General features: G+C 45.5%; 1 protein-coding gene and 1 long non-coding RNA gene across 2 annotated transcripts in view; one reads left to right on the top strand and one right to left on the bottom strand.

The window, feature by feature from the left end:
• The window catches only part of HINT1 (histidine triad nucleotide binding protein 1), a 64,400-nt gene extending 49,712 nt beyond the window's left edge, over nucleotides 1-14,688 (top strand). Inside the window, exons 2-3 of the mRNA XM_063964265.1 lie at nucleotides 13,338-13,442; nucleotides 14,356-14,688. Of these exons, the coding sequence (XP_063820335.1) occupies nucleotides 13,338-13,442; nucleotides 14,356-14,520 (270 nt within the window). The 3' untranslated portion in view covers nucleotides 14,521-14,688. The remainder of the gene's footprint in view (nucleotides 1-13,337; nucleotides 13,443-14,355) is intronic.
• LOC135064211 (uncharacterized) lies at nucleotides 2,012-25,560 on the bottom strand. The gene is made up of 3 exons (XR_010250528.1): nucleotides 25,428-25,560; nucleotides 23,577-23,840; nucleotides 2,012-2,357 (listed from the first exon to the last, which is right to left on the bottom strand). It is a non-coding gene; the product is annotated as an uncharacterized LOC135064211 (long non-coding RNA).
• Nucleotides 25,561-27,127: the final 1,567 nt, after the last annotated feature.

The raw sequence follows: 27,127 nt of genomic DNA, 5'->3' as shown, positions 1-27,127 counted from the left end.
GTATACAAGCTCTGCACATCTATAGTGCAGAGTAAGGTATTGGCTGGTAGGGTGGGTAAGCTCTCCATATGTCTCAAAAGGGTACTCGTATCCAGTAGATATCTGGGCATGCGCTGTATATACGGCTGGAATATTTCATCTAAAAAGATGGCTACCGGCTGGAATAATGACCCTCTTGCGGAGATGATTGGTCGCCCAGGGGGTTTGACCAAATTTTTATGGACCTTGGGAGTAGTGTATAAAATAGGGACCAATGGATATGAGGGAATCAGCGCATTCCGGACATCTACTGGAATGAGGTTAGCCTGTACTGCTGTATCTAAACAATCAGTCAAATCTTTGGAGAATTGAACTGTGGGGTCACTAGTTAGTCGACAGTACGTGCAACTGTCAGCCAACTGTGACTCAATTTCATGTTTATAGTCTCTAAGATTTTGCACCACTAAGGCACCCCCTTTGTCAGCAGGTCGAAATATTAAGTCTCTGTTTGCAGCCAACTGTATCAGGGCCTCTCTCTGGCCTTTAGTAAGATTGTCTCTCACATAAGGTGGTTTGTCCACTAATTGATCACAATCTTGTTCAATCAATCGCATGAAAGTACGTATAGAAGCGTTAGTCGATTGTGGATCGAATGTTGATTTTGGCAACAACTTCTTTACTTTATCAGGGACTTCCATAGTTACCGGAGTCGGGTTGGGGGTAGCTTTAGGTGGCTGTTTTGCAAAAAACTCTTTCAATCTTAAAGTTCTATTCAAATTGTACTTTTCAATCTTCCATTGTAACTGCTGTGGTTTAGATAATGGAACAAACGAGAGTCCTTTAGATAGAACCTGCAATTCGACTTCATTAAATGTATAGTCAGAGAGATTGATTATGGGGCTTTCTTCGCCTTGTTCACCTTGGGTGGTTTTGGAGCTCTGCCTCGGCCTCTGCCTCTTCCATTGTTGGCCTCGTCGCGTATGGGCTCTCCATCGTGGTCGCTTCGTTCTTTGGCCCTTGTCGTTGCCCCTAAAGGGACATTCGTTTTAGAAGATGAGGCATATGTGTCCGATTCACTTGCAGTTGAATTATATTCAGTGGATGATTCTGGATTCCGTCTATTGCCTTGACGGCGACGAAAAAATGGTTTTCTTTGGCCATACTGCGGCTGGTTATCATTCCACCGATATACATTATTATTTTCATAATCCTGCTCCACCTTACTTTTTTTCTCCGCTTTAAATTTAATCAAATCTCTCTTGTAAGTCTGCAGTTGGGTATTTAGTTTCTCATACCATTTCGTTTCTTCATCAGCTTCCATAGCAGGTTTATATGTGGCTTCAATTTCTGCAATTTTTTCTTTAATTGAATTCATCTCTTTTGTGCTTTGTTCAATTATAAGCAACATGAGATCCATAGAGCATCGGTTCATGATGCCTACCCACTTCCTACAAAAGGAAGGATCATGTCGGCCAATTGTTGGCGCATTTCTCATTCTGAGACCGCGGGGTATCTTCTTAGACCTATAATATTCGCTAAGGGATAGGCAATGATAATAAAAGTCAATCTCTTTCCGTTTGTATTTTAACAATCTACGGAAAATATTATCCAAAGAGCTTGCTTCTGCCTGATCCTGTAGTACCGCGTCATATAGTATCCCCTCTGCTTCGGACTCAGAATACATATGTATTATGCCCAATGGACTGACCTTAGGCATAAAACCACTGGTATTTTCATCCATTGTAGTGGGTGCAGTCATCCTGGATTGCAATATGGAAAAGGGCCAAAATGTTGCTTAAAGTGCCAGTGCAAGATAAGGTATAATAGCTGAATAGCAATCCCCTTGGTTTAAATCGTGCAAAATTCTTCAAATTAAAGTGCAAAGTGTGCATCAATTAAAATCAGCAATGAACTGCTGAGCCATGGATGCCTGGATACGGACTGACAATAATTAGTAGGGGAGCCCTGTAGAAGTAGCTGCACCACTGCCACCGGTGCAGCTAGAATAGATACTGCAGAAGTACCGGCTCTCCCTTAAACTGTTCCAGTATTGCGCCGGGTGCCCGTGCTATAAAAGTAATACACTGGTCCTCAATGGCATAGCACTCCAGACGGCTTGTCAGAACAAATAATACACGGCAATTTGATCAGCAACGTTTCAATGTATTGCACATTGTCCTCAGGCTTACAAATCAAACATAAAACATACTTACATATATAGAGACCTCACCAGGTGTGAAACGCCGTTGATCCGGAAACGGGACAGCAAACCCGCCCAGCGGCGTGTCCGTCAGTGATGACGTCATCCATGTGCTCCCCATCACCATGACAACCTTATACACTATGCTTAAACACCAGGTTCTGTAATGCAACTGATTCTGTAATGCATAAAGTGAAGAACATCACATAATAAGCTTGCTACTAGGACACACAGCATTCAGCAGTCACTTTAGATAGACTAACACCACGCTGTGATCGTGCAAAAGTTGGCTATGAAGTTCAGATTACAATAATATGAATGCTGTGTGTCCTAGTAGCAAGCTTATTATGTGATGTTCTTCACTTTATGCATTACAGAATCAGTTGCATTACAGAACCTGGTGTTTAAGCATAGTGTATAAGGTTGTCATGGTGATGGGGAGCACATGGATGACGTCATCACTGACGGACACGCCGCTGGGCGGGTTTGCTGTCCCGTTTCCGGATCAACGGCGTTTCACACCTGGTGAGGTCTCTATATATGTAAGTATGTTTTATGTTTGATTTGTAAGCCTGAGGACAATGTGCAATACATTGAAACGTTGCTGATCAAATTGCCGTGTATTATTTGTTCTGACAAGCCGTCTGGAGTGCTATGCCATTGAGGACCAGTATATATATATATATATATATATATATATATATATATATATATATATATATATATATATATATATATATATATATATATATAATATAACACACACACACACACACACACACAGACACACTAGTTTTACGGACCCAGCATATACTGGGTCACCTCAGTCCCCACCCCCGTGATTGGCTCCGCCCAGTTCTGGAAACCCCCCCATGCAAATCCTGCGTTTGCCACTGGACAAGCTTACTATGTTAAATATGTACACACTAGAAAAGAGGCGACTAAGATGAGACATTATTAATATCTTCAGATATGTAAAGGGTCATTACAAGGAGTTAGCAGGGGAATTGTTTATTAATAGAACTCTGTATAGGACACGTGGGCACTCACTGAGGCTAGAGGAGAGAAAATTCCGTACACATCGTAGGAAAGGGTTGTTCACCGTTAGAAAGATTTGGAACTAACTGCTAGAGAAGGTACAGTAAATAATGGCAGGCTCTGTAAATGCATTTAAAAACGGATTGGACAAATTTCTAACTGAAAAAAGTATCCCAGGCTATAGCATTTAATATATTGACATTAAATATCTGGGAGTGGTACGAATTATAGTTGTCAATTAGTACTAAACCATTACTTCAGCAGGTGCATTATAACGTGCACAGCTTAATACAGAATACAGGTTGAACCCAATGAGAATTTTGCCTCTTCTCAACCTCATTAACTATGTTACTATATTACTATATTAAGTCACAGTACCCACAGAGGTAGCGCTGCCTGTTGAGCCTAAGGGGGGTATTCAATTAGGTCCGTTTTTTTTTAATCTAGGTGAAAAAACGGGACTGTTTGCTATTTTTAGGGCGAATGGGGATTTGCACCATTCAATAGCAGGGCCGTTTTTTCGCCTAGGCGAAAAATTCAGGAACGAAAAACATGTGTATAGGCCAAAAAAAAGGTGAAAAGGCATTGAATAGGCAGGGGGGCGAATTCAACAGCTCAGAGATGACTGAAGCTAACTGAATACCCCCCTAAAGGTTTGGTGTGCTGCCAATGTGGGCAGGGGAGGAAGCAGCAAATACATTTTCTGGGTGCCTATTAATTATTGCACTTGTGGTGCCCAAATAGATCTGGATTTAGCTGTGTGTAGAGCAGACATTCCCAACCACGGTCCTCAAGGCACACCAACAGTGCAGGTTTTAGTGATATCCAGGCTTCAGCACAGATGGTTAAATCAAAATAACTGAGGTACTAATTAAGTCACCTGTGTTCAAGCCTGGATATCACTAAAACCAGGACTGTTAGTGTGCCTTGAGGACCGAGGTTGGGAAACACTGGTGTAGAGGTTAGGGTGCCCAAACTACAGAGTTTTCTCATATTTCTTGCCACCTCAGTAGGCTGAGAGCAGATATTTGTTCTCCCCCGGCATGTGCCCAAAGCAAACCAGCTGAATTTCTCCGCTGGGGCCCAGTAGTAAGAGTCGTGGTGGAAAACCTTTGCTTTGCCCCTTATTGACTTGCTGGAGCCCTTTATATTGATAAACCTTAATATTTACCTCATTATACTGTATTTTATTGGGGTGTGGTATGCATGGTCGACCACACTTAGGTCGACAGTCTCTAGGTTGACCACTATTGGTCGATAGTAGGTCAACATTGTTTCTAGGTCGACAGGGACTCTAGGTCAACATTGATATAAGGTCGACATGAGTTTTTGCACTTTTTGTGGTGTCGTTTTCTCCATACAGTGACCGGGATCCCCAATTAGTGCGCTGTGTCCCCTCACATAGCTTGATTCCATCGCCAGGTTACCATTCCCAATTGTAGTCCATGTAGATTCATAAAGTATGGAAAAGTTTAAAAATATATATTTAAAAAAACAACAACTCATGTCGACCTAGAAACCACGTTGACCTACTTACTATCGACCAATAGTGGTCGACCTAGAGACCGGATACCATTTTATTGTATTGTCATGATGAATGAATTCAGAAATATTCTATGTTCGGTATTGGGCAGATGGAGAACACAGGTAAAGGGAATATTTTTAACTCAACCATTTTGGAGGGAATTATTGGGGGATTCTGGAGACCAGTTTACAAATAAACAACTGAGTAATGATATGTTTATTTCTTACATTGATTAGGATTGGGGTGTTCTTAGTTTTGTATATACCACACAATGATAAGGATTGAGGTGTTCCTACTTCCTTGTATTGTATTTTCAACAAAATGATTAGGATTGTGATGTTCCTAGTTTTGCATACTGTAGCTTAGTTGTTTGATTTCTACTGATATGAATTTAATGCTCGGTATTGTTGACTACAAATATTGCATTGCTATCTTCCCTTATTTTGCCATGGTGTGTGTTTCTATTGTCTTAATTGGGAATAATAGGCTTTAATGTACCCTGTGGCCTAATGGCATGCATTCATGCACGCATGCCAAATCTAGAGACTGCAATAGCGACGCGCGGGACCTAGCATCGATGTCGCCGGCACCCTACACACAGAGCAATGTGTGCCTAATTTCTAAGCAATCTAGTCAAATTGTTTTGTTTGTACCCCCTTAAGATTGGATGACAGGGAGATGTCTGCATTTATTTTTATGTCAACAGGGAACTTGTCCTGTAAATACACTTTTTTGACATTATTATATTTATTTATTATTTTTGCATTTATTTATCTTTCTCTAACGTCCTAGAGGATGCTGGGGACTCCGTAAGGACCATGGGGATAGACGGGCTCCGCAGGAGACATGGGCACTTTAAGAAAGACTTTGGATCTGGGTGTACACTGGCTCCTCCCTCTATTCCCCTCCTCCAGACCTCAGTTTAATACTGTGCCCAGTGGAGACTGGGTGCTTTCAGGGAGCTCTCCTGAGTTTCCTGTCAGAAAGTATTTTAGTTAGGTTTTTTTATTTTCAGGGAGCCTGCTGGCAACAGACTCCCTGCATCGAGGGACTGAGGAGAGAGAAACAGACCTACTTCTCTGAGTTTCAAGGCTCTGTTTCTTAGGCTACTGGACACCATTAGCTCCAGAGGGATTGGTACGCAGGTCTCACCCTCGCCGTCCGTCCCAGAGCCGACTTCAGAGGCGGCAGAAGACATCTTGATCTTCATAGAGGTAACGCACAGCAGTGAAGCTGTGCGCCATTGCTCCCATTCACCTCACACACATCTGTCACTGTAAGGGTGCAGGGCGCAGGGGGGGCGCCCTGGGCAGCAATATAAACCTCTCCTGTGGCAAAAGTACATATATACATGTACAGCTGGGCACTGTACATGTATATAAAGAACCCCCGCCATGTTTTTAAGAATTTTGAGCGGGACAGAAGCCCGCCGCCGAGGGGGCGGGGCTTCTCTCTCAGCACTCACCAGCGCCATTTTCTCCACAGCACAGCGCGAGAGGAAGCTCCCCGGACTCTCCCCTGCTTACTCACGGTGACAGAGGGTTTTCAAGAGGGGGGGGGCACATAATTGGCGCATATACATACATAAAGGCGCTACTGGGTAAACATTCTGTGTTTTTCCTGGGTCATATAGCGCTGGGGTGTGTGCTGGCATACTCTCTCTCTGTATCTCTAAAGGGCCTGGTGGGGAACCTGTCTTCAAAAAGGGCTTCCCTGTGTGTGGTGTGTCGGTACGCATGTGTCGACATGTCTGAGGTTGAAGGCTCACCTAAGGAGGAGGGGGAGTGTATGAATGTAAGGTCTTCGTCGGCAGCGCCGACACCTGACTGGATGGATATGTGGAATGTCTTAAGTGCTAATGTAAATTTATTGCACAAAAGATTAGACAAAGCAGAGGATAGGGAACAGTCAGGGAGTCAAACCATGTCTGTCCCAATGTCGCTGGGACCTTCGGGGTCTCAGAAGCGCACACTATCCCAAATAGTTGACACAGATACCGACACGGATTCAGACTCCAGTGTCGACTACGATGATGCAAAGTTACAGCCAAAAGTGGCTAAATGTATTCGATATATGATTATTGCAATAAAAGATGTTTTGCATATCACAGAGGAACCCCCTGTCCCTGACACGTGGGTACACATGTATAAAGGAAAGAAGCCTGTGGTCACCTTTCCATCCTCACATGAGCTGAACGAATTATGTGAAAAAGCTTGGGAAACTCCAGACAAAAAACTGCAGATTCCCAAAAGGATTCTTATGGCGTATCCTTTCCCGCCAAAGGACAGAATACGGTGGGAATCCTCTCCTAGGGTAGACAAAGCATTGACACGCTTATCAAAAAAGATAGCGCTGCCATCCCAAGATACGGCTACCCTCAAGGATCCTGCTGACCGCAAGCAGGAGGTTACCTTGAAGTCCATTTACACACATTCTGGTACGATACTCAGACCGGCAATTGCGTCGGCCTGTGTTTGTAGTGCTATAGCAGCATGGACAGATTCCTTATCAGCGGAAATTGAGACCCTAGATAAGGATACCATTTTAATGACCCTAGGGCATATAAAAGATGCTGTCTTATATATGAGGGATGCTCAAAGAGACATAGTTTACTGCGTTCCAGAATAAACGCTATGTCTTTTTCTGCTAGGCGAGTCTTATGGACCCGACCGTGGACAGGTGATGCCGACTCAAAGAGGCATATGGAGTTTTTACCTTACAAGGGTGAGGAATTATTTGGAGAAGGCCTCTCGGACCTCGTCTCCACAGCTACGGCAGGTAAATCGAATTTTTTGCCTTATGTTCCCTCACAACCTAAGAAAGCGCCTCATTATCAAATGCAGTCCTTTCGTTCAAATAAAAGCAAAAGAGTACGTGGATCGTCCTTTCTTGCCAGAGGTAAGGGCAGAGGGAAAAAGCTGCACAACACAGCTAGTTCCCAGGAACAGAAGTCCTCCCCGGCCTCTGCAAAATCCACCGCATGACGCTGGGGCTCCCCTGAGGGAGTCCGCTCCAGTGGGGGCACGTCTTCGACTTTTCAGCCACATCTGGGTTCACTCACAGGTGGATCCCTGGGCAATAGAAATTGTTTCTCAGGGATACAAGCTGGAATTCGAAGAGGTGCCCCCTCGCCGGTTTTTCAAATCGGCGCTACCGACTTCTCCCCTAGAAAGGGAGATAGTGTTACATGCGATTCACAAATTGTGTCTTCAACAAGTGGTGGTCGAGGTTCCCCTGCTTCAAAGAGGGAAGGGATACTACTCAACTCTGTTTGTGGTCCCGAAACCGGACGGTTCGGTCAGACCCATTTTGAATTTAAAATTCCTGAACCTCTACTTAAAACTGTTCAAGTTCAAAATGGAATCGCTCAGAGCGGTCATCGCCAGCCTGGAAGGGGGAGATTTTATGGTATCTCTGGACATAAAGGATGCATACCTGCATGTTCCCATATATCCTCCTCATCAGGCGTACCTGAGATTTGCGGTACAGGATTGTCATTACCAATTTCAGACGTTGCCGTTTGGGCTTTCCACGGCCCCGAGGATTTTCACCAAGGTAATGGCGAAAATGATGGTGCTCCTGCGCAAGCAGGGTGTCACAATTATCCCATACTTGGACGATCTCCCCATAAAAGCGAGATCACGGGAGAAGTTGCTGAAGAGCGTATCACTTTCACTGAAGGTGTTACAGCAACACGACTGGATTCTCAATATTCCAAAGTCGCAGCAGAATCCTACGTCTCGTTTGACCTTCTTGGGCATGATTCTGGACACAGACCAGAAAAGGGTTTTTCTTCCGACAGAAAAAGCTCAAGAACTCATGACTCTGGTCAGGAACTTATTGAAGCCACAGGTGTCAGTGCATCACTGCACTCGAGTCCTGGGAAAGATGGTGGCATCATACGAAGCCATTCCCTTCGGCAGGTTCCATGCGAGGACTTTCCAATGGGACCTACTGGACAAGTGGTCCGGGTCACATCTACAAATTCATCAGCGGATCACCCTGTTCCCCAGAGCCAGGGTATCTCTCCTGTGGTGGCTGCAGAGTGCTCACCTCCTAGAGGGCCGCAGGTTCGGCATTCAGGACTGGATCCTGGTGACCGCGGACGCGAGCCTCCGAGGTTGGGGAGCAGTCACACAGGGAAGAAAATTCCAAGGTCTTTGGTCAAGTCAAGAGACTTGTCTCCACATCAACATCCTGGAACTGAGGACCATGTACAATGCCCTACGTCAAGCGGAGGCATTACTTCTCGACCAACCAGTTCTGATCCAGTCAGACAACGTCACCGCAGTAGCTCATGTAAACCGCCAAGGCGGCACAAGGAGCAGAGTGGCGATGGCGGAAGCCACCAGAATTCTTCGCTGGGCGGAGAATCATGTAAGCGCACTGTCAGCAGTGTTCATTCCGGGAGTGGACAACTTGGAAGCAGACTTCCTCAGCAGACACGACCTACATCCGGGAGAGTGGGGACTTCATCAGGAAGTCTTCGCGCAGATTGCAAGTCAGTGGGGACTGCCCCAAATAGACATGATGGCGTCCCGTCTCAACAAAAAGCTACAAAGGTATTGTGCCAGGTCAAGAGACCCTCAGGCGGTAGCTGTGGACGCCCTAGTGACACCGTGGGTGTTCCGGTTGGTCTATGTATTTCCTCCTGTTCCTCTCATACCCAAGGTGTTGAGAATAATAAGAAAAAGAGGAGTGAGAACAATCCTCATTGTTCCAGATTGGCCACGAAGGACCTGGTATCCGGATCTGCAGGAGATGCTCACAGAAGATCCGTGGCCTCTTCCTCTAAGACAGGACCTGTTGCAACAGGGGCCCTGTCTGTTCCAAGACTTACCGCGGCTGCGTTTGACGGCGTGGCGGTTGAGCGCCGGATCCTAGCGGAAAAAGGTATTCCGGATGAGGTCATTCCTACACTAATAAAGGCTAGGAAGGACGTGACATAAAAAACATTATCACCGAATATGGCGAAAATATGTTTCTTGGTGTGAGGCCAGGAATGCTCCTACAGAAGAATTCCATCTGGGCCGTTTTCTTCACTTCCTACAAACTGGAGTGAATTTGGGCCTAAAATTAGGATATATTAAGGTTCAGATTTTGGCCTTATCCATTTTCTTTCAAAAGGAATTGGCCTCTCTCCCAGAAGTACAGACGTTTGTGAAGGGAGTACTGCATATTCAGCCTCCTTTTGTACCTCCGGTGGCGCCTTGGGACCTTAACGTGGTGTTAAGTATCCTTAAGTTACATTGGGTTGAACCTCTTAAAACGGTGAAGTTGAAATATCTCACTTGGAAGGTGGTCATGTTGTTAGCCTTCGCTTCGGCTAGGCGAGTTTCGGAATTAGCGGCTTTATCACATAAAAGCCCCTATCTGGTTTTCCATATGGATAGGGCGGAATTGCGGACCCGTCCTCAATTCCTACCTAAAGTGGTCTCATCTTTTCATATGAACCAACCTATTGTCGTGCCTGTGGCTACGCGTGACTTGGAGGATTCCAAGTCCCTTGATGTGGTCAGGGCTTTGAAAATTTACGTGGCCAGAACGGCTAGAGTCAGGAAGACAGAAGCACTGTTTGTCCTGTATGCAGCCAACAAGGTTGGCGCTCCCGCTTCAAAGCAGACTATTGCTCGCTGGATCTGTAACACGATTCAGCAGGCGCATTCTACGGCAGGATTGCAGTTACCAAAATCGGTTAAGGCCCATTCCACTAGGAAGGTGGGCTCTTCTTGGGCAGCTGCCCGAGGGGTCTCGGCAATACAGCTGTGCCGAGCTGCTACTTGGTCGGGGTCAAACACCTTTGCAAAATTCTATAAGTTTGATACCCTGGCTGAGGAGGACCTCCTGTTTGCTCAATCGGTGCTGCAGAGTCATCCGCACTCTCCCGCCCGTTTGGGAGCTTTGGTATAATCCCCATGGTCCTTACGGAGTCCCCAGCATCCTCTAGGACGTTAGAGAAAATAAGATTTTAAACCTACCGGTAAATCTTTTTCTCGTAGTCCGTAGAGGATGCTGGGCGCCCGTCCCAAGTGCGGACTACTTCTGCAAGACTTGTATATAGTTATTGCTTACATAAGGGTTATGTTATAGTTTCATCGGTTTTGGACCGATGCTATGTTGTTTTTTCATACTGTTAACTAGATAGTATATCACAAGTTATACGGTGTGATTGGTGTGGCTGGTATGAATCTTGCCCTTGGATTAACTAAAATCCTTTCCTCGTACTGTCCGTCTCCTCTGGGCACAGTTTCTCTAACTGAGGTCTGGAGGAGGGGCATAGAGGGAGGAGCCAGTGCACACCCAGATCCAAAGTCTTTCTTAAAGTGCCCATGTCTCCTGCGGAGCCCATCTATCCCCATGGTCCTTACGGAGTCCCCAGCATCCTCTACGGACTACGAGAAAAAGATTTACCGGTAGGTTTAAAATCTTATTTTATCCCTCCCCACCCCAAAAAAAATAAATAAAAAATAAAATAAAAATGGATAGATCACCAGGAGGTGCAGAACAGAGAGAGTTTGTCTCATGGATTATACACAAGGATAAACATAATGATTGCAAGAGTTGTGCTGAATACTGAAGCTTTGAGCACACAATTTGAGCGGAGGATGTCTATGTAACTAATGTATAAGATCTCTCTCCAACATATTGGACTCCTCTTCCCCATTCCACCTGCACTTACCCTGACTGCACCTCCCAGTGGTCCCTTCTCTCCATCCCCCTGCAGTGAGAGCCATTAGCATGAGGGAAGCATGCACATCTGTCCTTAGGCTCACATGCTCCCACTGCACATGTCTGACTGGGGACTGACTTTGTAGAAATATCATGTAGCAATAATCACGGTGACTGTGAGGTAAATGTATACCGTTCACTAATCTGTTAGTGCTTATCTGAATCAGAGTACTAGTCTGTACTAATTAACCACTTAACTGGCAGATCACATGTGACCGCACTGTCCCAGTGTGTCTCCTAGTTTTTGATGAGGAGATCCGTTCTGCAGGTGTGCATAATATAATATGTAAATATAAAAAAAAAAAAACTTTACAAACTATATTAAGTTAAAAAATATAAATATAACCAATGTTATGAACAGTTTTGCAAGGAAACAATCAGTTTAGTGGTTATAAATGGTATAACCTTTAAACATGATGCTTTACCATCGCGTAAAATAACTGTAGAGAGCAGTAAAATGTGTAAACTTTTCTTCAAACAGCTGCTGTCTGCTCACTGGGTGTGGTTCATAGGGTCGACCACACTTAGGGTGACAGTCACAAGCTCGACCACTATTGGTCAACAGTGACTAAGTCGACACAAAAAATAGGTCGACACAAGCATTAGGTCGACATGACAAAAGGTTGATGTGAGTTTTTTTTATATCAAAAATTGTTCTTTCCCCAATTAGTGCACCGTGTCCCCTCGCTTCGCTCGCCATGCTTCGGGCAAGGTGCCTCGCTCCACTACCACTACGCTCGTCACAGTTTACCGTTCTTAATCGTAGTCAACGTGGATTGTAAAGTATGAAAAAGTTCAAAAAATGAAAAAAATTGTGAAAAACTCATGTCGACCTATTGTAATGTCGAACTAGAAATAATGTTGAACTAATGCATGTTGACCAATAGTGCTTGACCTAATGACTGTCGACCTAAGTGTGGTCGACCTAGAGACTGGATACCCTGCTTACTATACAGGTGTCCTGACTCTAATGGGAATCAACCACTTCTATGGGATGCAGTAAATATACCAGCTGTCGGGATCCTGGCGTTCAGGAGACTGGCGCTGGAATCTCGACAGTACGTGTAATGCCACTAGCCGGAATCCCGACCAATGCAGGATATTCCCACTTGGTTGGCGGGTCCACGCCTACAGAGTGGGAATATAAACTATAGCGAGAGGACTCTGTCGGGATTCCGGCAAACGGGATGCCGCTGTCTGTATAGTGATAGCCAGAATCCCGTCTGCTGGGATATCATATGTATTCCATTGCTACATGTAGTAATGATCCTTTCCAGTCTCTTATTGGGGGATATCCTATTAGGCCCAGTAAAACATTGGGTGCGAAAAACATATGTTTTTTGCGATTTTTCCCGATGTTTCACCAATTATTTTTTTTCAGGCTATCCAGATTGATCGCCTGTAAAAAAAAAAAAAAAAAGCCCTTTCTCCCGAAACACACAGGTACAGTGAAGCCTGTGTGTTTTCGATAGAAACAGCCCCGTTTTGGCAGCGGTCACATGACGGGGGAGCGACCATGTGACCGAGGGAGCAGCGCTGCACCGGGCGCTGTCAGGAGCCGGCACCCGGTGCAGCTTCAGGTAACCCCCGATAAGCCACCGCTCGTACTGGCTTATCGGGGGTAATAAGATAGCCCCTGTTGGGACAATTTCCCCTGGTAAATTACCGGGGCTAATTGGATATACCCCATTGCCTTCTTCTAGCCATGCATCCAATCTGTCTAGACATTCGTTGTTTTACCCTATCCCTTTATTGTTTCTAGCTCATGGAGTGCATTTCAATATAAGTATTCTGTGTAAGTATAAGGTATAAGTAATAAGTATAAGGTGTGTTTCATTATTTAATGTCTCTTATTTTTTTCTTCAGTGTATTGCTTTCCATGATGTCTCTCCACAAGCACCAATACATTTCCTAGTGGTGCCTAAGGAGGCTATTAGCCATATGTCGGCTCTGCAGCCTGCTGATGAAGCTGTAAGTGAAAGCTTGTTTTCAAATTGATGAATAACTGGTCTCTCCATAGCCCATTCAGGACACACCGCCTCAAGCCGTACAGATAGCAAAATGATAGGCTCACATACATGTATTCTGTTTAAAACAGGGCAGAACATAATCCAACATCTAGTAAAAAAAAAAAAAAAAAGACTTCTTTTTGAAAACCCAAAAATACATCATACTATGCAGTAACTTCATCCCAGTTGCCCAGAGGTAAGATAAATGTTGGTGTGTGTGTCGTCCCCCGCCCAATGCCAACTTTTCAAAGAGGTTATATTAAACCTTGCATGCCAACTATTCAAGGCACGCACGCCCCTTTGTCAACGTTTACACCTTGACAAAGAGGGCCAACTATGATATTTAGGAAATACTGTTTTTGATTTGCGTTCCTGAGCATTAAGTAATAGGCAGACTGAGGCCCAGAAAGTGATAAATTACACGGACCGTGCAATTTTTCACTCTCCAAGAATTGATAAATCTGGGCCTGAGGCAGTTGACAAAGTATTCAGGGTGATAAGAGAGTCAGAAATGTGAGGTAAGATTATGAATTTGGGTTTCCAAAGAGTTCAAATGATTTTCATCTTCTAAGGCGAGGGGAGAGATTCAGTGTTCTGGTTTAATGTGATGACGTGAATGTCACATGTAGCCTGAGTTATGTTGGAATCTGAACTTATGCAGCCACGTCAATGTCTACGCTAATGAGCAGTAAACTGTAAAAGCTGTAGCATTGTACATTCCCACATCAATATTATGAGTACCTGGTTAACTGTATGAACAACACCTATGATTTGTGTGGATTTGCCTGTAGTCTTCTTAGCTGTTTCTTGTCACTTAAGTATTCTGCAGTATTACTATGTAAAGATATTCTAACTTCATTTTTTTCTCTATTTAGTTACTGGGACATCTGATGTATATTGGCACAAAATGCGCTGCTGAGCAGGGCCTGACAAATGGCTACCGGCTGGTGGTAAATGAGGGACCAGATGGTGGCCAGTCTGTGTACCACCTTCACCTGCATATTCTTGGCGGACGTCAGCTGGGCTGGCCTCCAGGCTAATAGCCTGCAGTCTGCTACATACCAACAGAGCCGTCTCAACCTGTCTTGTCAGACTAAATGAGTTCCCGGAATATCAGCCTCCAATATATTGTCATTTGTTGAGACAAGGCTACATCTACTGTTACTATGGAACATGAAAACATAAATAAAATTAGTCTGTTTCTTTTAGTTGTGTGGAATTTTAACAGTATTTTTTTTTGTGAAAAATGTCTGTTTCCCATTCAGAGTTTGTTTATATTACTATTTCTTATTTTATGAGGTTGCGGTCTCCTTTGAAGCCTTATAAATCTACTGCTTATGATTCTAGCAGCGTCTGTCACAAATGAGAGAAGAAAACTGGTAAAATCATTTTACAAATGAGTGCAGCTTGCAGTGGCGGTCATATTATTTCAGGTTCTGCTTTGCTGCATTTAGCAGAGGATTTATGGGAGATGCCCATATACATTACATTCAGGGGGATATCTAATTAGCCCCGGTAATTTACTGGGGGGGGGGGGGCGACGGCAGCAGTTAGAGACCTCTTTGGCAAAAGTTGGGCATATATACAGTTGGGCACTGTATATATGCATGAACCCCCGCCATAATTTTACACAGAAACGCTGGACATAAGCCCGCCGCTGAGGGGCGGGGCTTCTTCCTCAGCACTCACCAGCGCCATTTTCTCTCCACAGCTCCGAGGAAGCTCCCCAGGCTCTCCCCTGCAGATTCACGGTAGAAGAGGGTAAAAAGAAAGGGGGGGCACATAAATTTGGCGCAAAAATATAATATACAGCAGCTACTGGGTTAACACTAAGTTACTGTGTGATTCCTGGGACATATAGCGCTGGGGTGTGTGCTGGCATACTCTCTCTCTGTCTCTCCAAAGGGCCTTGTGGGGGAACGGTCTTCAAAAAAGAGCATCCCCTGTGTGTTTGTGGTGTGTCGGTACGCTTGTGTCGACATGTTTGACGAGGAAGGCTATGTGGAAGCAGAGCGGGAGCAAATGAATGTGGGGTCTCCGCCGACGGCGCCGACCCCTGATTGGATGGATATGTGGAAGGTTTTAAATTATAAGAAGCGCCCACTATCCCAAATTGTTGACACAGATACCGACATGGATTCTGACTCCAGTGTCGATTACGATGATGCAAAGTTACAGCCTAAATTGGCTAAAGCCATCCGTTATATGATTATAGCAATGAAGGATGTGTTGCACATCACAGAGGAAACCCCAGTCCCTGACAAGAGGGTTCATATGTATGGGGAAAAAAGGCAGGAGGTGACCTTTCCCCCCTCACATGAGCTAAATGAGTTATGTGAAAAGGCTTGGGAATCTCCAGATAAAAAAACTGCAGATTTCCAAGAGGATGCTTATGGCGTATTCCTTCCTGCCAACGGACAGATTATGCTGGGAATCCTCCCCTAGGGTGGACAAAGCTCTAACACGCTTATCCAAGAGGGTAGCCCTGCCGTCACAGGATACGGCCACCCTAAAAGATGCTGCGGATAGAAAGCAAGAGGGTACCCTGAAGTCCATTTATACACATTCAGGTATCTTACTAAGGCCGGGAATTGCGTCGGCCTGGGTGTGTAGTGCTGTAGCAGCATGGACGGATACCTTGTCTGAGGAACTTGATACCTTAGACAAGGATACTATATTAATGACCCTGGGGCATATAAAAGACGCTGTCCTATATATGAGAGATGCTCAAAGAGACATTAGCCTACTGGGCTCTAGAATAAATGCAATGTCGATTTCTGCCAGAAGGGTCCTGTAGACTCGGCAATGGACAGGCGATGCCGACTCAAAAAGGCACATGGAGGTTTTACCTTACAAGGGTGAGGAACTGTTTGGGGAGGGTCTCTCGGACCTGGTCTCCACAGCTACTGCTGGAAAGTCAAATTTTTTGCCATATGTTCCCTCACAACCTAAGAAAGCACCGTATTACCAAATGCAGTCCTATCGATCACAAAAAAGCAAGAAAGTCCGAGGTGCGTCCTTTCTTGCCAGAGGCAGGGGCAGAGGAAGGAAGCTGCACAACACAGCTAGTTCCCAGGAACAGAAGTCCTCCCCGGCTTCCACTAAATCCACCGCATGATGCTGGGGCTCCACAGGCGGAGCTAGGGCCGGTGGGGGCGCGTCTCCGAAATTTCAGCCACAAGTGGGTTCACTCCCAGGTGGATCCCTGGGCAATAGAGAGTGTCTCAGGGATACAAGCTGGAATTCGAAGAAATGCCCCCTCACCGATACTTCAAATCGGCCCTGCCAGCTTCCCCATTAGAGAGGAAGGTAGTGTTAGCTGCAATTCACAAATTGTATCTTCAGCAGGTGGTGGTCAAGGTTCCCCTCCTTCAACAAGGGAAGGGTTATTATTCGACCATGTTTGTGGTACCGAAACCGGACGGTTCGGTCAGACCCATATTAAATTTAAAATCCCTGAACATATACCTGAAAAGGTTCAAGTTCAAGATGGAATCGCTCAGAGCGGTCATTGCAAGCCTGGAAGAGGGGGATTTTATGGTGTCGCTGGACATAAAGGATGCATACCTTCATGTCCCCATTTATCCACCTCATCAGGCGTACCTCAGATTTGTGGTACAGGATTGTCATTACCAATTTCAGACGTTGCCGTTTGGTCTCTCCACGGCACCGAGAATATTTACCAAGGTGATGGCAGAAATTATGGTACTCCTGCGGAAGCAAGGGGTCACAATTATCCCATACTTGGACGATCTCCTCATAAAAGCGAGGTCAAGAGAGCAGTTACTGATCAGCGTAGCACGCTCTCTGGAAGTGTTAGGACAGCACGGCTGGATTCTGAATATTCCAAAGTCGCAGTTGATTCCTACGACTCGTCTGCCCTTCCTGGGCATGATTCTGGACACAGACCAGAAGAGGGTTTATCTCCCGATGGAGAAGGCTCAGGAACTCATGACACTGGTCAGAGAGCTATTAAAACCAAAACAGGTGTCGGTGCATCACTGCACACGAGTCCTGGGAAAGATGGTGGCATCTTACGAGGCCATTCCCTTCGGCAGGTTCCATGCGAGGACCTTTGAACTGATGCTCTGTTGTTGTTCATACTGTTGACTGGGTAAGTTTATCACAAGTTATACGGTGTGATTGGTGTGGCTGGTATGTATCTTGCCCTGGATTACCAAAATCCTTTCCTTGTACTGTCAGCTCTTCCGGGCACAGTTTCTTTAACTGAGGTCTGGAGGAGGGACATAGAGGGAGGAGCCAGAGCACACCAGAATCTAAATTCTTTCTTAAAGTGCCCATCTATTCCCCAGTGCGGAGCCCGTCTATTCCCCATGGTCCTTACGGAGTCCCCAGCATCCACTACGGACTACGAGAAATAGATTTACCGGTAAGTAAAATCTTATTTTTTAAACATAGATTAACATGCTGCTAAAAATATATACACCTACTTAGGGCCTAATTCAGAGTTGATCGCAGCAGCCAGTAGTGGATCTTGCCACGGGCAAGCAGGACTTTTGCCCGGGGCGCCGCCTTCCCGAGTGCGCCGGCGCCATCCAGAGGGTGCCGCACCATGGCAAGATCCGCTGCTGCTGTGCCCCCCACTGCCCGCTCTGTCCCGCTGCCCGCTGTGCTACGTGTCTAGTTTCCCTTTGTGGAGAGGACCTTTACTGTAATGATGTGCGGTGCGCGTTGACGTCATCGCGTACCGCACATCATTTCAGCGGCGCTACTACTGTACAGGGGGGCATAACTGACCACGCCCCATGTATGAAGCCATGCCCCTATTGCCGCCCGGGGCGCAAAAAGCCCCTGAACCGGCCCTGGCAGCAGCAAATGTTAGCAGTTGGGCAAAACCATGTGCACTGCAGGGGGGGGGGGGGGGGGGGGGGGGCAGATATAACGTGTGCAGAGAGTTAGATTTGGGTGGGGTATGTTCAAACTGAAATCTAAATTGCAGTGTAAAAATAAAGCAGTCAGTATTTACCCTGCATAGAAACAAAATAACCCACCCAAATCTAACGCTCTCTGCAGATGTTACATCTGCCACACCTGCAGTGCACATGATTTTGCCCAACTGCTATAAAATTTGCTGCTGCGATCAACTCTGAATTACCCCCTTAATTTAGTAACGCTTGTATGCAAAAAACAAATCTAAATTTTATATGGATTAAGAGATAATGATGAATTTATAACAACACATTTCACCCCTTTGGGGGTGGACTTTTTGAAAAATCCCTTCTAAGTGGGTGACTACGTCACAAAACAAAGCTACTGTTCAAATTTCCAGTTCCTAGTCCTCATGTTGCCGGAGATTTTGTGATGAGCCAGTGAGGCAGTCAGTGGTATTTGGCTTTTATATATGAAGATGTAACTCGCCACCTCATATACAAAACATCCACCCCAAATGTATTAATACATACGATAGGGCAGGTGACCGGATTTGTTTTCGCCAATCACAAGCAGTTTGCTGATGCTAGAGACTGTTAATAAATTTGTAATTTCATCTAAACCAACCACAAATAATGTGATAGGACAGGCATATTTGTATCTCTGTATAATTGCTTACGTTGTTCCTCCCTTCCCACATAACACCTCTCCATACGCAAGCAGCAGTGGCAGATTCACTTAAATCCACAGTGAGCATTTGGATGTGGCCTGATTTCTCGGTATGCGCAGAGCAGAGCGTTTTTTGTACTATGCGCAGTAGCAGCCTCTGGTCTGTTACAGTAGAAGTATAATCACTACAGTTATTGCATGTATAACATTTAGCTCAGAAAAGTGTTTTACATGCTTTGTTAATGTTAGATTGGATATGTATTTTAAAGATTACTATAGGCTTTAAGAAGTACCTAAACAAAGCAAATTGAACATACAGTGTAGGGTCTAGAATCATTTTTGCTCAGTATTCACTACTGAAAGAGAGGGGAAGGGGACACAGTTAAGTTGCAGGGATATTCAGGAAAATGAAACAAGTACATTTATAGAGGAGAAAGTCCTAACAGAACTCTCAACGCTGAAAGTGGACAAACCTATGGGGCCAGATGGGATACATCCAAGGATACTAAAAGAGGCGCTGGTTGCACTATTGACAGAATTATTCAACCAGTCATTAGCTACAGGAGTAATTCCAGAGTACTGAAAAAGAGCGAACGTAGTCCCACTGCACAAAAGTGGAAGCGAGGAAGAGGCAAACTACAGACCATTGAGTCTTGCATCAGTAGTAGGGAAATTGCTGGAAACACTCTTAAAAGAAAGAATTGTAGATTATCTCAAATCCAGCAATTTACAGGATCCCAACCAGCATGGATTCACTGGGAGAAGATCATGTCAACCAAATCATATTGACTTTTTTGACTGTGACTAAAGTGATGGATAAAGGTAGAGCCGTGGATATAGCCAATCTAGACTTTAGGTAAAGCTTTTGACACTGTTCCACATTGCAGACTGCTAAATAAACTTGAAACCTTGGGACTGGATAAGATCTTGGTTGCAGGATAGAAAACAGAGTTGTGGTACATGGAGTGCATTCACACAAGGGAAATGTTACCAGTGGAGTACCCCAGGGATCTGTACTTGGACCAGTGCTTTTTAATATCTTTATTGGTGACATTGCAAATGGCATTAAAGGGAAAGTATGCCTTTTTGCAGATGACACAAAGGTATGCAATAGGGTAGACACACCAGGAAGAGTAAAACAAATGATTGAGGATCTAGGTAGACTAGAGCATTGGTCATGAGTGTGGCAATTACAGTTTAATGCCAAAAAATGTAAAATCATGCACTTGGGTCTCAAAAATCCAAAGGCTAAATATAGTAGTAATGGCACTATACTGGAAACTACTGAGGAGGAAAGGGATCTGCCCGTCACTATTTCAGGTGACTTAAAGGCAGGTAAGCAATATAACAAAGCAATGAGGAAGGCTAGTCAGATGCTTGGCTGCATTGGGAGAGGAATCAGCAGCAGAAAGAAAGAAGTAATAATGCCACTGTATAGGTCATTGGTACGGCCTAATCTAGAATACTGTGTTCAATTCTGGAGGCCATATCTTCAAAAGGATATTAATACATTAGAGACTGTACAAAGAAGGGCAACTAAAATGGTGCATGGCCTAAATCACAATACATACCCAGAAAGACTAAGAAATCTCAATATGTATAGTTTGGAACAGAGAAGGGAAAGGGGGGACATGATAGAAACTTTCAAATATATTAAAGGTTTTATCAAAGTCCAGGAGGGGAACATTCTCCAAATGAAGAAAAGCAACAACACGAGTACATGCACTGAGACTGGAGGCAGGTCTATCACACCCAGTCCACAGCTGATTGGATGAGAAACACCCTCCCACACAGGTTACATTCAATGGGAGGCTCTGCCCTTTGGCTGCTGTGTGTTCCCAGAGCAGGATTAACAATGGGGCTGATGGAGCTGCAGCTCCAGGTCCACACCCCAAAATAGGCCCACTGCATCTGCAGCAACATACCCTCCAACAATTCACACGTAAAAATCGGTATAAATTTGAAAAGGGGGCATGGACACGGGCACAGTGGCGTGGCCATGCCCCTTTTCCTATAAGTTCAATGGAAGTTTGGAAAACCAAAAATCGGTACAGACCATAAAAAAAGGTAATGTACATGCCAAAAAGGTACAGTTGGAGGGTATGCCACTGCATCTGCAGCAAGTCTCTGCGCTGTAGATAGGAAAAAAAATCCTTTTACTGCAGCATCCTATGTCCTGCTGCCAGTCCGCCTGCCCCCTCCGCCATCAATAATCCCCACTCCCTTTGCCGCAGCGCAGGTGGAACAAAAGCTGCTGCGGCCACCGGCATAGATGTGTATGAAAGCGGCGCAGCAGAAGGCTTTTATAGCCCTCCATGCACCGCATACTCTCTGAGCCCCGGAGCCTCCTCTGCGCGTGATGTCACAGAAGTGCCTCCCCGCCACAGCCGCGTCCAGATCCCCAGAGGCCCTGACTCCGCAAGACAGCACATGGGCTGCCGGCCTAAGAGCCCAGAGATGGCTAATGTAACGGAAAGAGTGGTATCGCGGAGGGTAATGACTGGACGCTGAATCAATGTAAAAGGTCACAGTGCTGTGCAGTGCAGTGGGTGTGCAGTGTCACTGACACTGCACAGCACTCTCACTTTTTACAGTGATTCAGCGAGTCAGTCAGTTATGCCAGCCAGTCATTATTGTTAGCGCCGGTGTCCCAACGCGCCGCATTACAGGGAAGTAGATGCACAAAATAAACTACAGCTCCCAGCAGCCCTTAGCACCAAAGCATTCCCATGCTAAGGCCTGCTGGGAGCTGTAGTTTATTGAGTGCATCTTTTTCCCTGTAATGCGGCGTGCTGGGACACCGGCGTTAACAGTAGTGACTGGCTGCTGTGCGAGTCTCTGGGAGACCCACTGCCAAAGGGAAGACAGCAGCTTAGCTGCTTCCAGAAGGAGTAGCAGGAGAAGCATTACCCACCCCTTCCCCACTCGCAGTACCTCTCTGGGCCCCATCCGTGGCACCCCCACACACCCCCTCCACCACCCGCGGTGGCTCCGGACCCCCTCCACCACCCGCACCCTCCACCACCTGCGGCACCACCGCACCGCCTCTCCCCCACCTGCGGCACCCCCGAAGCCGCTCCTCCCCCACCTGCGGTACCACCACATCAGCCCCTCCCCCACCCGCGGCACCCCCACAACTGCCCTTCCGCCACTCCACCGCACCCACCACTCCCCAAACCACAGCACCTACTAGGTGATTCATCAGGCCCTGCGTGCGCTGTTCACGCCGTTGCAAGGGTCTACGACCCCTTAACCATCGCACGCCCTTGCAATATTTAACCACTCACACAATTATGATTGGAGATAATACTCCATATAATACAAATATTGCACGCCACAAGGGCGTGCAAGAGTTAAGGGGGCGTAGACCCTTACGACTGTGTGAAGAGCGCTCGTAGGGCGCGATGAATCACTTAGTGTACAGTATGTATGAAACATGAATCATCTGGACTCAGGCCAGTGGTATCTTATTAAGCAGGGTCAAAATAGATTGTAGTCAGAACCGAATATACTATATGTGGCTGACTGCAGTGCCGTTTCTTGCGGCACTTCTTGAACACTTTAAAATCCATTCCCACCTCCTCCGTCCTCCTGAGTACCCAGCTCGGGGGGCGGAGTTTCATGGAATGACGCGGTGTGTCGTGACGTCACGACGCAATTGCGTCATTCCACGAAACTCCGCCCCCCGAGCTGGGTACTCGGGAGGACGGAGGAGGGGGAGCCAAGCCGGCGGCGCAGCGAAGAGGAGGTAGAGGCGGCTAAGAGCGGGAAGAACCGCTTCAACTGTAAGTCAGCCTCTCCCTCTCTCTCTCTCTACCCCCCCTCTGCCACCTGCCATCATGTATACAAAGGGGACACTTGCCTGCCATAATATGTTAAATGGGGACACTTGCCTGCGTACTGTGTAAAATGGGGACACCTGTCTGCGTACTGTGTAAAATGGGGGCACGTGCCTGCCGTACTGTGTAAAATCGGGGGACTTGCCTTCCACAATGTGTAAAATGGGGACACTTGCCTGCCGTACTTTGTAAAATGGAGGCACGTGCCTGCCGCAATGTGTAAAATGGGGACACTTTCCTGCCGCAATGTGTAAAATGGGGGCACGTGCGTGCCGCAATGTGTAAAATGGGGTCACTTTCCTGCCGCAATGTGTAAAATGGGGACACTTGCCTACCGTGCTGTGTAAAATGGGGACACTTGCCTGCCGTGCTGTGTAAAATGGGGTCGCGTGCCTGCTATAATGTGTAAAATGAGGACTTTTTTTTTTTTATCCTGTGGTGGCCGTGATGATGAGATCAGATGAGGCCACGCCCATCTTAACAAAACCACGCCCATTTTAATGAGGCCACGCAACGTAAAGCTGCTTATGGGAGAAGCAGCTGGTCCTGAAATCTATGCCTGCACCCCTGAGCATTTGCCCCTGAGACTTGTTGATCGTCATAGCGATGCAGACGCTTACAGGAAACTGCCGTTGCTTGAATTTATAAGGAAAAAAGTTGGGGATAAGGGGTATACATGATATTAACACACGACTCACCTGTACCAGATCCTGTTACAATCTTTGCCTCAATTAGGTTCCTCTGCAGAGCAGTCACTTTAAGTCGGGTTCCATTGCATAATTTCGGTGGAGTCATGTTCCGCATTAGCATGACCAGAACACAAACTTTCAGTGCGCCGAGTATCAAGCATCTGTGTTTTATTCTATTGCTCCTCTTCCTGATGTCACATTTCACAGTTACTTTCTAGGTCACTAAGCTATACAATAGTGAAAATGCAGTCCAGATTTATCCAGTAGTTTTTGCTGATGCCAAAACAAACAAAAATTCAGATTTTTTTTTCACCTCTGGTTCATAAACAGTCTCTAGAAGTATATTTCTCAAAAACATTGCTATGTACAGATGCGTTGGGCATGTGTGACGGGCAGTCAGGAGACCGCCGGTCACAATACCGACGGCGGGATCCCAGCTGCTAGATGGCCAGCGGCGGGGCAAGCGCAGCAAAGCCCCTTGCGGGGTTGCTGCGCTCGCCACGCAGTGGGCGCGGTGGCTCGCTGCGCTCACCACAGGTCCTATTCCCACTCTATGGGTGTCGTGGACACCATGAACGGGAATAGTCCCTGGTGGTCGGCATGCCAACCAGTGGGATTTTCAGATGCCAGGATCCCGGCATCGGTATTGTCACATAAACGTATCCCACACAGACAACTCTAACCATCATTATTATATGCATAGATTCCATGACAGTGTTGTCTAAAGAGGTATATTGACCTGACCCGGATTTATAGGTATTGCCATGTGATTAGTAATGACCCTTTACATCAAAAATCCTGATTAGTCTGGTAAATAGAAATGACAGTTATATTCTCATAACCTAGGCTGTTATCATCCACTGTCGCTAAGTGCACACATTTACTTATGCGTGTGCTTATTACTATAATCAGTATCAACAACATGTAATTCAAGTGTGAATATCCCAATGTCTCACTATATTGGCACAACTTCAGCTGTTATCTGCAGCTATCACTGAGTACATACAATCGCTTGTGTGTGTGTAACTGTAAACCAGTGCCACATGAATGTGTATCTAATGCACTATTAATTCTGTATTTCAAGCACGTATATCGCAAGGTCTCATAATTTCAACATCATTTCGGCTGTCATTTACAGTCATCACTAAGTGCATATATTTAATTGTGTGTGTGCTTTTAAATGTTACCAATATCAAATGCGCTGTTACATTAACAGTTCAAACACCCATATTACAATATTTCACTTATAATGATTAGTGTTTCTCCTAGTGTTTCTTATTAACGGGAAAATGGTATTCAGATTTAGTTAATCCTCTATACATCAATATGTCTTTAATTTGATACATACCCATTTGGTTCAATAAAGCAAATTGTAACAGGCAATATAACTAGGGAATGAATCTGTTCGGACACGTGCATATTCAGCCAGCCATAAATAGTATATTCGGTTCTGACTACAATCTATTTTGACCCTGCTTAATAAGATACCACTGGCCTGTGTCCAGATGATTCATACATATTGTACATGGTACTCGGCTCTATATTGTGGGTAGCAGGGAGTGAGTTGATCAGTTCGACCATGGGTAATATATTCTGTTCTCACATCACTTAATGACAACCCTGCTTAGAAAGGTACCACTGGCCGACTTCAAATTATTCATACATATTGTACATGTACTCGGCTCTATATTGTGGTATGTATCGAGTAGCAGGGAATGAGTGGATCAGTTTGGCCATGGGTAAATTCAAACAAATACCTTAGGTACATTGAATTTTAAGCAGTCTAATCCTAGCAGATAACCCGCTTTGCTAATCTGCTGCTGGCTCCTACTACCGATGTGTCCGGTTTCAACATCTTACCCCTTTTCGCCCCCTTAGGAGTTGAATATTGAAAAATCCCTGGTTAGTGGGTGGCTGCAAATAACTGTCACATTTTCCAGACCAACCAGCTGGTCACATGTTCCACGTCACCCGGCAGGTGCACAGGAAGAGCTCACCAACCGTCACATTTTCCAGATGCATTGTTAATGGCAGGTGGATGTTTTGCCACATAACTCCAAAATGGAGGAACCAGTTACAACGCCAATATATTTCTGCAAATCTATGGACAACGGGCCTGATTCATTAAGGTTTACTAATGTAATCCTCAGCGCAGTATCACAATGTTCGGGGACTGCGCACATGCAGGACCCATTAGAATGGGTCCTGCGATCACTTCTCTGAAATGCGAACGCCTCTAGCCGAGTTACAGTTAGAGGCAGTCGCAGGGTGGGATGGGGTTTGGGAAAACAGGGTGGCGAGGCCAAAGACTGCATCGCGAGACACAGTTTCCTTGGCCCCGCAAGCTGTACTGCGACGGCAAGGCTGAGTAAGCTGCTGCCGTCGCAGATGAACAGTGCGACTGTATGCAAATGTGTATGCACCCCCTCCTACATTTACATTGCTAAGGACTGCAAATGCAAAACTGCTGCAAGCCGCTTTGCATTTGCAATCCTTAATGAATCAGGCCCACAGACCTTTAATTTGGTTTATGATGTGCAGACAACCAACATGCAGTGACTCCTCCGTTGTTAACGTTATGTGATCGCTGTGTGAATGAGCTGAGGGAGGGCGCCGTAGCAGTGATGTCAGGCGCTATGCTACACCTCAGTTCAAACAAAGCTGACAGTGTCCAGTTGTTTGCGGTGTAAATCAACGGGTCATTCTTACCGGACTTATATTTCCCGCACTCGCCGCGAGATCTCTGCAGTGAACTCACGTAGCAGTGGTGGCTGTGTGCTGTCCGTAATCGGCTGTCCTTTTTGTAAAGGCCGTGGAGACACCTTTAGATGGGTTTAATTAAGCTCTTCCGCGTTTCTCCGCCCTTATCCCACGGCGGTTTCGTCAGAGGATGTAGTAGTTGCCAAACCTGGCTGTTCTTTTAAACCCAAACGGACCAATCAGAACCAATTTACTATTCCAAACACCTGTGGTGTCAGCTGTAGTACAAATGCACATAAGATTCATATGTCTGTCTTTAAAAAATTCACTTAATAAAAACCAAAACGAGCAGAATAGTGACCTTCATATTAAATATCAAGAGCAAACTGTAATTTGTTTAATTCAAACTGAACAAATATAAATGATTTTATATAGTTTTAGTTTGAACTGAGGTGTAGCATAGCGCCTGACATCACTGCTACGGCGCCCTCCCTCAGCTCATTCACACAGCGCTCACATAACGTTAACAACGGAGGAGTCACTGCATGTTGGTTTGCTTGCCACTAAAATCCTCACGCTGATGATTGACTGACAACAAAAGATCTAAGGAGACAAGTGTAAACAGGACACTCACTGTCCATTAAAAACCTTATGGTTTATATAAGCACCTTATATCCCTAAATCTAAAGAATATTGCAATTAAGGGCTTTGGTGCGGCTGGATACAATTGGTGACAATTATGAGAGAAGCAATTATATAGCTATAAGTGTTATATGTCTGTCACATTGAATTGTTTTTAGAATATTGTATAATAAAACATTTTTACTTTAATACTATAGCGCTTCCTGATATATTTATAT

This window comes from Pseudophryne corroboree, chromosome 1, assembly GCF_028390025.1.
Source record: "Pseudophryne corroboree isolate aPseCor3 chromosome 1, aPseCor3.hap2, whole genome shotgun sequence".
NCBI classification, from domain to species: Eukaryota; Metazoa; Chordata; class Amphibia; order Anura; family Myobatrachidae; genus Pseudophryne; species Pseudophryne corroboree.
This window is presented reverse-complemented; position numbering and strand designations above follow the sequence as displayed.